The following is a 12,499-nucleotide window of genomic DNA, read 5'->3' as shown; positions in this document are numbered from 1 at the left end:
TTCCTAAAGATCTTAATTCTAGATCATGGTTAAAAAGAAAAAAATGAAATATATAACCCAACTATGAAAACATTTAGATTTTTTTTAAAAGTAAAACTGCATTAATTAGTATGATTTATTAGAATTCATACCAAACGCAACATATGCAAGGCATTGAGTTGTTAAGTTAACCTTGAGTCTCTAACCAAACGGTTTCCGGGTGGCTAACTCTCCAAAAATCTCTAAATTAATTAGTTACTCATGAAACCAACCATCGATCAGGTTCACAACAACCAAACCTGATGAATCAGAAGTGATTTCACCAAAAAAATAAATGAATCAGAAGTGACAAACATGCTAAGCGTCATTGATTCCTCACTGCAGAGTCCAGACAAACAAGTCAAATTTTGCATTGACTCAAATTCCCCAACGTGGTGAAAACAAATCTTTTTCACCACCCTTAAAAAAAAAAAAATCATTTTAAAAAACATATTAAAATTTGAAACCCATGGTTATTTAATCAGACATGGGTTTGTATTTTTTTTTTTTTTTTTTTTAACTGGATTAAAACGGATCAAAACTGGTTAAATCCTACAAAATAGAATTACAAAGAAGATGCAAACATTTTCATAATTTAATATATTTTCACAAATATTTGATTTTTTTTTTTTTTAACTTTTTATTTAATAGTCTTGTAGATCTAAATAAAATATAAATTTCCGTACATTCATGACAGACTCCAAAGTTGAACCTGACACCTGCCGTCCAAAATGATGTCGCAAATAGTGATGAAATCTTATCATTATGAACTTTTTGAAATGTATATTCAAACCCACGACTTGAGCAGTAATAGGGTAAGGGTTTCTTTTTACTAGGCTACCAAACCCTGTACGCCTTGCCATGAAGTTTCCTTTAAAATATATATATATATATATATATAATCATACAAATTAACAAATTAAAAGAAGAAAATGCTGAAAATGGGCCAAAAAGGTCAAAGTCTTTGCCACGAAGAAAGTTGACGGAATACAATGAAGCCCACCCATGAGGAAGGCATGACCCAAAAATTCACATTTCAAGCCCATGAAAGTGAGCCCAATAAGTTGACCCCACTTGGGCTCACATACCCACTTTGACAACTCTTTCTGCCCCGGGCTCCTACTAAGTACTACCCAGTAAGTAACATGGGCTTTCTATATATAATGTATTATTATTTAAATATTTGATTGTTAAATCAAACACCAAGAAATACGAAAAATAAAGAGACAATAGATCTGCACAACACAGAGATTTAATGAAGTTCACACACCACGGTGGTATGCTACGTCCTCGGACAAAAAAGAAGATGTTTTCACTATACAGAAGAGAGATTACACTCAAGCAGCGACGAAAAAATTCGCCCTGAAACCGTAGTTCGAAAAACCCCCAAAATACAATGACTTTCTCACCGAGTAACAATACATTATATAAACTCCAAGTCGCGGGTCGACCCATTGGTCGCAGTCGATTCGGTCAAACCATACCGCCCCCGCACCCCCATACGAGATCAGTGATGGTCTCTGGGCTTGGGCCTATCGGCCCAACCCCTCTGCTTCTATCACAGATCTTATAAAAGTTTCTATTCGGGTCGCCACCAAAATATGTCGAAGCAGGTCAATCTTCAAAACGGATCAAGAATTTGAGACAAACTTAACAAATCTCCACCTTGGTTTGAATTCTCCTCCAACAAATAAATAAATAGCAAAAATCCTCATTTTCTCCAATAGTTCTCCAAATGGTTGAACTCAAACACTACAAACACCAAGTAAGTTCAGGCAATTGTTTGAACTTACTAACACACAAAGGCTTAGTCAACATATTAGTTGGATTGTTTTCAGTACCAAATTTCAACACTTGAATATTGCCTTGAACAATTATCTTTTTTATGAAATGATACCGAACATCAATGTGCTTTGTCCTCTCATGATACATCAGATCTTTAATCAAGTGAATAGCACTCTGGCTGTCACAATGGACAACAGTCATCCCATGATCCATGCTGAGTTCTCCCAACAAACCTCTAAGTCAAATAGCTTATTTAATTGAATCAATCACTGTCATATACTCTGCTTCAGTAGTAGATAATGCAACTGTAGCCTGTAAAGTAGTTTTCCAACTAATCATACTTCCTCCAAGAGTAAATACATAACCTGTGAGTGACCTCCTCTTGTCAAGATCACTTGCATAATCTGAATCAACATAATCAGATAAACTATCACCATTCCTCCCAAACTCCAAACAAACACTAGAGGTCCCTTTCAAGTACCTAAGTATCCACTTCACTGCTTCCCAATGAGCTTTACCTGGACATGACAAATATCTGCTCACCACACTGACAACTTATGAAATGTCAGGACAAGTACAAATCATAACATATATAACGGAGTCAACTGCACTAGAGTATGGAACACATATACTCCGAGACTCAAACCCTATTACTACCTTACTAGATTTTAATACCCCTTCAAAGATAACCCACAAAACAATTCTTAGGATACAAGATATCGATCCACAAGGAATAGCTGGCGTACACTACACAACGGACAAGAACTCAAAATCTTTTTCCCCTTCTCTAAACATGCTTCCCCATGCGGGCTGGAATCTCCTACATCAAGCCTATAGGTGCGTTCAACTATTGGGATTAAATACAAGTTTGTATGTATTGGTAATTTGGTATTGAAGGCCATATTAGTCTCTTACAATATTGATGTGTCTATCGGTCGAAGATCGGACGGAATTTCAATATCAATTTGACCGATCCGAAAACGAAATAACGGAAAATTTGGGTTTTTTTTTTTTTGGTAGAACGGAAAATTTGGGTTAACTTTAGACAAAATCTGTCGTGTACATTTGGGCTCCATCTATGGTTCTCTCAGCCTCTAGAACCTTCTTCTGCTAGAACCCTAAATTATAAACCCAGAACCAACTCCTCCATTGATTCGAATCCATACATTTTCTTCAAAGACCATTCTCTGAAACTTCTTCTTCTTCTTTTTTTTTAATCGTCTCCGAGGGTAAAAGCAAAAGAAGCAGTGGCAAATGGCGGACGAAGTGGCGCTAGATTTAGAGGAACTTCGCCAGCTTCAAAGCATTGCCAAGAGGCCTAGGATTCTTTCCCTTCTTTCCTCCGAGATTGGCAACTTGGAGAAGGTATTTCACATTTCTCTCTCCCCTTTCTTCTTTTTTCTCTTATTTATCTCTGTTATTTGCTTCTGTCTTGCATCCTATGATGTTTTTTCGTCGTAGTTACTGCTTATCCGGTGGTGGAAACTATTATTAACATCAAGGAGAAGACATTGTTCTTTTCTCTTATGAGATTTCAGTGGGCTTTGATTGAGAAGTGGAAATAGGTCTTTCGGAGTTAGACATGCCGCATTAGTGTGCTTAACATCGAAGAAGATGTTTTGTCTACTGAATAATTCCAACCCAACTATAGAAAACTAATTGAAAAATCAATAATATGTTAAATTGGGATACTTGTTCAGAAAATTTTCGTTTTATGTGCTGTGACTGCCGTGATTTTTTTTGTTCCCTACATGATAGCCTTGAAAGTTGCATAATAAGACTAAATTGGATGGCGTTATATTTTGGAGGTTGAAGTTTGCTAGTTCTGTAGTTCATTTTTTTTTTTTTAGGTGCTGTCGCATAGACTATTATGAGTGGATCAAGTATTCATGTGACATGGCATTAGATTCCTTTGGTTTACACATCTACTAATTAAGTGAAGTGGGTTAACATCTGCAACATGAAACGATTATTATCTTTCAATATGCTATAATTGCAAGGGGCGAGGATTGATTTGTTATATTATTCATGAGACAAAGTTTTCTGTCTGAGAGCTGGCCCCTGCCCCACAGGCACGGGGAGCGCTCAGTGACCGTCGTGCCTTTCGGGGGGCATGTGCCCCTGTCTGGGGGCGAGTTATAATTGTACAAAAACTCGGCCGAGATCTCGAGATCTTGCCTCTATCTCGCCAAATTTCACGTATATTTCGCCTCTCTACTTTTTTGAAAAAAAAACATTAAAGAACAAGGATTTCGGTGCTTTTGCTTGAGGATCTCCATTCTTACAATCATTGAAGCTTAAACATTAAATATTAACTCCTCATCCACATTTGGAGTTACTTTAATTTTCAATGTATGTGAATGTAACTCATTAGTCATCAATGTTAATTGTTAAACAATTAAGTAATTATCTATAATGTCTTTTATATTCTTATGATTATGTTGTGTCGTGTTAATTGTGGAATGTGGATTGTGGAATAGAGCATACTGGCTTAGGGTCCTAAGAGTCGGAGACTACTTATATAGGGTACAAAATCAAAGTATCATTTTAGGTTTGATTTTTAAAAAACTGATATTTCCATTGTGTTAGAAGGCCTAAAAAAATAGTAACTACCAAGTTTTAGGGTTGCAAAGACCATATGGCCATCAAGACCAACCACCAAGTCGATTGGGAAAAAATACATGATCTCAGCGAGATCGGAAAAATCTCCCAGATCTCTCTTTTTTGGATCAGCGAGATGGGGGGCGAGAGCGAGATCTAAACCTTGAGTTTGTTATGGTATTCTTTTGAATGGAGTGTCTTATTGATGTCAAAGATCTACCCAAGGATGGTGGAGGGAATATTTTTTATTGTTTTTTGTGCTAGAGGGAACAACAGTCATGATTCTGAAACTTCTGATCATTTTTTTTTTCACTCACAGTGTGTGAATTTGGAAATTGGAAAAAATAACCTAATTTGAGTAGACCTCTTGTACTTGGAGGCTGCTGGAATTGCAGGAACAGAATTGGAGAAAGATTCTAAACCTAGAGGTGAGGAATCCTCTTAGAAGAGGAAATGGATCATACACTTACTGTGTGTTTTAACTAAAAATTCAACTTTTTATTCATATACATGCCAGATTAAAGACTTATACATGGACTCATCCTCTAGGATGAACCAATTCTTATCATGCAGAATAAAGTGGAATAGGAGTCAGAAGGAAAATATTAGATGACAGCTCTAAACTCATCTCCTACAAAATAGTACGACTACAATCAGAAAATTGACATTAATACCAACCAGCACAAGAATATTAGTATCAATTGGCTCCATAGTAACATTACTAGGACTGACAAATGACAAAAATAATGCACAAGAAACAAAAAGAGAGTTATACTGGTGGTTCAATTGTCAAATTGGATAAAAGAGCTGTCTGTGACTTGGAGAATGGTGGCGAACCCATTTCTTGTGCTTTCTGAGCCCCGTCTGTCACCATGTAATGAAATTGGAAAATGGTTGGTTTTGAGGATCCTCTTGAAGCGTCTCATGGAAGAGGAAGAATGGGTTTTTCTCTCCAGTTTATCCCAATGAATGACACCTATAAAATATTAGTTTTGGGACATGGGGTCTTCTTGATAGTTGATAGTGGACAAATGATATATCTTCAAGTCTCCGTCTGATTCACAAAAGTCACCTACTGAAACTAAGGTAGACGTTTTCATTGATTGTGTGAAGATCTTGATTTATTCCGTTCCCATTGGTGTATGGTTGGGTGGTAGTCTGAATCAGTTCTCAGCTCTCTAGTTTTGCACTTGGGCATGGAGGAAGTTAATTGATTGGAATCTATCTTTTTCTGCCTGTTGACGTTTTTTTTTTTTGGTCTTTAAAAGGGCCTTTGAAGTGTTCTGACATCGGTAGGAACCTTGAGCTCCTTATTGTGCAGTTTTTGTGGACCATCTATGTTGTGCATGATCTGTAGCCTTTTTTTTTATTATTATTATTAATTTTATTTATTTATTATTATTATTATTTTTTTATGAATGTGTTGCTAGCACCATATTTTGTTTTTTCCTGCTTCTGTTCTTATATGCTAAAGCCTTCTGTTAATTTGCTGGTAATACATAAGCTTTGTAATGTTTATATGTTACCTCCTGGTGCAAAGTTTAATCCGTAGTGGATGTATATAAGGAAAGTGTCTCAGATTCACAGCGAAATTTACATGAATTCAATATATGTTTTTAATAACAATTTCTGTTTTTAATATCAAACTTTAGTTGTTATGGAGCTCAGAGAGTTGCAGTTATCACGTAGATACCAGTGATCTGAATATGAGATATCAGAGGTTTGATATACTAATATTGAATCAAATGTTTTTGATTTCGTCATCCTCTACAGTCGTCAAAAGATGCATCTTCCGGAACTACTTCAAAGTCTTCAACTCCAATTCCAGTTCCAGCCAAGGTGCCTGCAACCCCTGCAATTAACTATGTTACTCTTGGATCATTCAGCTGGGATCAAGACGGAGACAAAGTGAAGGTATGACTAGCTAATCTCTCTCCATTGAAAATAGGCATAATTAGTTTCTTGATCAAAAAGAATTTATAGACAAAGATTCTGTATGCCTTTCTCAGAGAAGTTGGTTTCTAGACAAATGGGGATACATATGAACATAGTTCACTCTATCATCGGTAGTGAATCCAAGATGTGCCTTTTCTGCCTTGTCAAGTTGGGTTCTTTAACCAGTAGTCCAACTTAATTTTCCTAAATTAGGCAGTTTTGAGATGCCTATGAATTGCATATGATTCAGGTTTGCCCCTTAGGCGCAATTTGTTTAGCGGAAAAAAAGGGGATAGGAAAAAAGGGGTGGGAAAGAAGTGAGGGTTTCTACAAATACCAGTTTCCTTCTTTGTTTGGATGCCTGGGGTGGAAGAATGGAGGGACAAACTTCCGTAAATAACGGGGACTGTTGGCCTATGTGGCCATTAAATTCTCCCACCCCACTCTCTTAGAAAATCCCATCGATTTCAATGGGAGCTTGCGGAATTTGGATCTCTTCTTCCTCCTGTAGCCATTGCTTCTTCATGAAGTGCCATCGCAGAAGCTCTCCTCTCTCATGCTGCTGCTTCTAGTGCCATCAATCACAACCACAAAACCCACCCTAGTCCACCGAGCATCAATTTCCTGTATTTTTTTTCTGTTTCAGTCTGGATACAGATGTCATTTTATCTGTTGTTTGTTTTAGCTGACTTTAATTGTAACCCACAAGAAACTGTTATTCATTCCCAATTAATCATGATTCTTGATATTTCCTTCTAAGGTCCAAACCAGAGCATGGAGCTTGTAAAGCTTGGCTCCTTTTCGAAACCCTAGAAGTGGTTTCTTTCTTCTGTCCAATATTGAAACTCGTGGAAGATTTGATTTGCTGAAGATAGAAGCAGCAGCAGAAGTGGCAGAAGCAACGGTGAATGGGGCAGAAGGGGCGGAAGTGTGGTGGATGGGGTGGAAGGATTTTGCAGCAGAGGGCTTTGTGCCGGCATGGTCTCCGTGAAGAAGTTTAAAAAAAAAGTGTGATATTTTTATTAACTTGGGGCCCACAACAATTGGTTTTTCCACTTTTTCCTTTCCAATTCTGTTCCCTCACACCACTTACAGTGGCCCCACCATAATGGGATATCTCTGTATTGCTAGTTTGGCAGCAAATAAATCTGGATGCTGAAGAATATTTTCTGCTTATTTGCTTAGTTGTACCAGGAAGACCTCTACATGTCTATTTTTAACCCTTGATCGTTTTACCTTAAACGAGCAAGGTTTGATTGGGGGAACCATCCAGTAGATGGTGGAGCCGATAATTGAAGTGGATGTGGGAACTCGGTTGGAGCTTCATCTGTGTTAGATGAAAGGAACTCCTGATGTGGCACAATTTAGGAGTTATATCCCATTGAGGGGAGCCAGTCATTTAATCCGGTTGCTTCTGTTGCTTTCTTGCTGAAGAGGCTTGGCTTACTCCCATCCTCCACTCTTGTTATACTGAGTTTTGGCATATAAATTGACTGATATGTAGACAATTTTGCAGTCTTTTCCTGGTTATGGTTCGTTTAGTCAGTGGCTAAGACTTTTGATGACTTGAATTTGTGTTCCATTATTCAGATTTATGTGTCATTGGAAGGAGTGGATGAAGAGAAAGTGGAGAGTTCATTTAAGCCAACCTCTTTTGATATAAAATTCCATGACGTCCAAGGGAAGAACTACCGATATGCCGTACCAAAACTGAACAAGGAAATAGTTCCAGAAAAGTCAAAGATGGTCGTCAAGCCAAACAGGGTTATAATCACGTTGATTAAAGCTTCGAAGGGAAACTGGCTGGATTTGCACCACAAGGAAGATAAGGTAAGTAGAGCACACTAGTGGTATTCAGATGTAAAATGCTACTTTCCTTGAACCCCATTTGGCCATTTCATTTCCCCACTTGCTTTCTTCCATTGGTAGCCTTGTTATCTGTCTCCTTTCTAGTTTGCTCTGAATACACTCTGATAATTATTCTATTTCCATTTTCTGTAGCTGAAGCCGAATATGGAAAAAGATCGTGATCCTATGGCAGGAATAATGGATTTGATGAAGGTATAGTCTTTATCTCAAGTTGCTTATTTATTTTTGGGAGATTTTGTCTGTTCTGCTTTTAAATTGTCTTGCTCATTAATTTATGTAAGATGGGAAGGAAACTTGGCCAATGTTTTGGTACATTTTGGCTTTTTGCAGAACATGTATGAGGAAGGGGATGAAGATATGAAGAGGACCATTGCAAAAGCTTGGACAGATGCAAGATCTGGGAAAACAGCTGATCCTATGAAAGGTTTTCGATGAACTTTTTACTGATGGCAGCTGGAGATGGAAAGATTGTCCAAAATCTTGTTATTGGATTCTTTGGTTGGCCTATCTTGCTTCTTGTTTGTAGATGGTTTATGTTTTATTAGAACTAGTTGAGCTCTACTTTGAAGGAGGTAATTACTGAGCTTTAATCATGGTCAATGATTTTTGGTATGCTACTCTTTAACTTTGGCCGAGTATTTTGAAAGGAAAATGTATATTTGAAGCTGAATCAATTCCTAGGCTCCTTGGTTGTGGTTTGATTTCTAATTTATGGCAGAAAGTTTGCTTATAACTTGTCATGGTTGGAGGCAGTTAACAGTTTGGTTTGTAGGTAGTACAAAATAAATGGCAGATTTTATAGATTTAATAGGAGGCTAGAATAAATCATATGAAAATTAGTCAATACACTTAAAATCAATTGAAAGTAGCACCAACCACTTCAGCCCTTGATGGCCATCCTCAGCATCCCCAGGTTTCTGGAGTCTGGACTTGACAAAGGGTGCTGGAGGAAGATAGAGTCAAGGATGGATGAAGCTGAGATGGCTTGCAAGGATCTTTGCAACAATAATACCCATCTCCTAATTTGATGAATCTTTCTCAGGACACTTGTTTGAGTTCAAATTTCTCCGAACTCCAGAGTAGAGGTTAGAAGTTGAGCTTGTTAAAGAGTTTCTTGTACCTGATTCTGAAACATTGGAAGTTGGAGGGATTTTTTAGGATGGAGTCTACCTTCTCTACTCACTGACCTTAAGACCCACATTATCAATACGTCCCCTGATCTTGGAGCCCTCTTTGATTCGAGCTTCCCGTTCCTGATTTGGATTGGGGAGGAAATAATAATAACGCTGCCATGGTTGTGCCCAGTTGGATCATAGACTTGAGAGTTAGCAGTAGACTTGCCTTTGTTACGTCTTTGCTCCTTCGTTGCCTTTATCATCACCCTACGGTTGAAGGGAGAAATCACCAAAGGCGTTGGTGCGCAACAGAGAACATATGGTGCGGTGACAAAAATGTAGGAATTAAATCTCATTATGTATGGTTCACATGATCAATATAGGGACCCATCAATATTCCATTCTATTTCTAAAAAATAATAATAAAAAGATCTATTGTTCTTTTTCCCCTGTGGTTGTATGCATGATAGCATTCATTATTGAGATACATTAAAAGGGACAGAGAGAAATCCTGAAATTCCATAGATTGTATTGTTGGTGATTTTCAGAGATGACCCACACAGATCATTCCATGATGAACAGTATGCTCTTATGACTCAGCAAGTCTTGAACTCAAGACCTCACCAAAGCAAAACAATATACAATCATAGGGCTACCAAACCCATTAAAATCTTTGGACTTTTATCTCAATAGTCACTATTTTCTTTTGGGATTTAATCTTCTTCCTACTTTATTTCAACCTTCACCTGCACATCATATTAGAAAGAGCAAAGCCAGCGATAAATGCATTAAACCACGTTGATAATTGGTTCCAACAATATAATTGCGTAAGCAGTAATTAGTGAAAGGCAAAATGTGGTAGTACATGAGAAATGTGAAGTTAGAGTTACTCATCTATTATAATCTCAATCTTAGCATCATTGTAATGACATTCAAGGGTATCAAAACCAAATTGAAACCGAACGAAACTATTTACATCAGAATTATGAAACTGTTTAATAAATGATTCGATTTTGGTTAAAAAATAAGACCACTTAATAATTTAAAATGTTAACATCGATTAAAATAGATTAAGTTTTTATTTATTTATTACATAAATAACACTCTTGAATCTTTTTAACACCTTATCACCTGATTATACCAAAAAAAAAAGTGGGATCCATTGCACATACAATAAGGAGCAATCCGCCCCCAACTAAAAAAAGAAAAAAGAAAAAAGAAAATGGTATCAAAGACTGATTATGGAAAAATGTCACAATAATTACCACGAAGGAATCTAGGTATTTTGAGAATTTCCTTCTCAGATTGATGATCCTGTACTAAAGTAACATGCTCTCCTAACATGATCGTTACACAAAAAATTTCTTATCAACCCAAAAAACTGTTCCCAAAAAAAGGGGGGGGGGGGTTTGGAGTTCCTTTCCTGATTCTTCACAAATGCACCTATCCCTAAAGTGACTCAGTCACATGAAGAATCTAGATATATATAAAAACTGGAAAGAGAAAAATATCCAACAATACGTAAAAAGTAGCAGCTTCAAAATCGCCAGTACTGCCAACACTTCTTTACCAAGTGAGGATGTAGGGATTTTGTGAGATGATTCCATGATTCTGAACTATTCCTCGTACTTTGATCTCAAGAAAACGATCTGGCAACACACCACACCAGCACACCCCACTCGTACCCTGCTTTATTAATCTGGACTGTCATCATTGGATAATTTGGCTCCCATAATCATCATTGAACTTTTCGTAACGGTGGGCATTGACATAAGCAGATGGTCGAGTGTTCTTCAAGGCGATCTCAATATCTTCATGCCTGATTGGACCAACCTTCGGCAACTCTGCATTTCACATGCAGGAAATTTAGACTTTAGGCAACATGATTAGCCAAGTATTGGAGTACACAAAGAAAGAAAACGATCAGCTCAGTATAGGGAACATCCTAAACTGCCAAGGAAAAAGCATAACAGTATTGCCCTACAGTTCCATGCCCTGCAGAAAATGACTCTTCTGTTAGTTTTTTGGTGAATGCGAGTATACATTTTGCCTAATGGTGAAGTTAGTTTTTGCACGTTTCGATTATAACAAATATCTTCTAAAAGTCATGGAGAGGAAAAAAAAAAAAGATTTTCTTTAGTCAGATTCAAAGAAATTTTATAATTGAAAATAGGGAGGGGGTTCACTGCCAAGCTGCAAGGGTAAATGAGAATGCATGCAGAGGCATCTAATAGGGGTGGAGTTTTCATTTCAGGGAGCAGGGCAGTTTGATCATTGCACCCTTCCTATGTCTAGGAGCAGGTGCTACGGAGCTTGGCAGCCTTCTTTTTCCCTAAAAAATATAATTCAAGGGAAAAATTAAACCACAATGCTAGCGTACTATTTCTCCTTCATGTGATCTTCTATTATTTTCTCTTTCCTGCTCTGACCATGTGAACCTCAAGTGAATAATTTTGTTATCCACACTGCCATTGGTGCGACATGCAGATTCTCCCCCACACTATGGGGAACTCTCTCCCATATTTTAAATATGTATATTTAAATATATCCGAATATCCTGGTTCAATCTGTCACAGGGAAATTTAATATGCTCAACAGTGTGACTGATGCAGATTCTTCACCAAACTAGGCTTGTTTGATTAGGAATAAGCTTAGGGTTGGGTTGTATACGTGTTGGGCCTTCAGTCCATGTGGTTTGGAGTGTATTGGGCTACTTTTATGGGTCTAAACTAGGGGTTCTAAGGTTGCATAAGGGATTCAGTGATTAGTTTCCATTTTCATTAGTTTCCTTTTTAGTTGGGCTTGATTTGAGTTATATTTGTTTCCTTAGGAGTCAAGTTATTAATTGAGTCAAGTCATTAGTAGTTAGTTTCCTTTTTCAACTAGTTTCTAATTTCAGTTTTTAGTAACTATTGTATTAGGAGAATATTTGGTTTCCTTTTTGAGGAACCTTCTATTTTGTAATTCCCTCCCCCATTAACATTATAAATAAAGAAGAGGAGGCTCCTAAAAGCCTAGAATGATTTTGATAAAAAAAATTAATGGTTGTTGCTATTGTCTTCTTCATGAAGAGTTGTCTTGTGTTTGATCAAGGCTGAAGGAATTGGTGTTTGATCCAATTGACTCTTTGCGGCGTGAAGTCCAAGAGGTCTCTTCAACTATTCTTTCTTTCTTTT

The 12,499-nt window shown here is 37.3% G+C and overlaps 2 protein-coding genes across 2 annotated transcripts in view; one reads left to right on the top strand and one right to left on the bottom strand.

Annotated features, from left to right (window-relative positions):
* The first annotated feature begins 2,870 nt into the window (after positions 1–2,870).
* Positions 2,871–8,916, top strand: LOC122058822 (calcyclin-binding protein-like). Its single transcript, XM_042621509.1, has 5 exons — positions 2,871–3,168; positions 6,178–6,318; positions 7,930–8,169; positions 8,341–8,400; positions 8,539–8,916. The coding sequence occupies exons 1-5, from the start codon at positions 3,058–3,060 to the stop codon at positions 8,641–8,643; spliced, it is 657 nt and encodes a 218-aa protein (XP_042477443.1). The 5' UTR covers positions 2,871–3,057; the 3' UTR covers positions 8,644–8,916.
* Positions 8,917–10,546: 1,630 nt separating this feature from the next.
* LOC122058979 (katanin p60 ATPase-containing subunit A-like 2) overlaps positions 10,547–12,499 on the bottom strand; it is a 15,983-nt gene continuing 14,030 nt past the window's right edge. The window contains exon 10 of the mRNA XM_042621695.1: positions 10,547–11,167. Coding sequence (XP_042477629.1) covers positions 11,034–11,167 — 134 coding nt within the window. The 3' untranslated portion in view covers positions 10,547–11,033. The remainder of the gene's footprint in view (positions 11,168–12,499) is intronic.

Source organism: Macadamia integrifolia, chromosome 13, assembly GCF_013358625.1.
Source record: "Macadamia integrifolia cultivar HAES 741 chromosome 13, SCU_Mint_v3, whole genome shotgun sequence".
Taxonomy (NCBI): Eukaryota; Viridiplantae; Streptophyta; class Magnoliopsida; order Proteales; family Proteaceae; genus Macadamia; species Macadamia integrifolia.
The sequence above is the reverse complement of the archived record's forward strand: the minus strand, read 5'-3'. Positions and strand labels throughout refer to the sequence as shown.

Bases quoted from the DNA above. Each gene is read 5' to 3' on its own strand.
- LOC122058822 (XM_042621509.1), top strand. From the start codon at position 3,058: ATGGCGGACGAAGTGGCGCTAGATTTAGAGGAACTTCGCCAGCTTCAA. The intron at 3,169-6,177 runs GTATTTCACATT...CATCCTCTACAG, and splicing joins AGATTGGCAACTTGGAGAAG to TCGTCAAAAGATGCATCTTC. The intron at 8,401-8,538 runs GTATAGTCTTTA...GGCTTTTTGCAG, and splicing joins GAATAATGGATTTGATGAAG to AACATGTATGAGGAAGGGGA.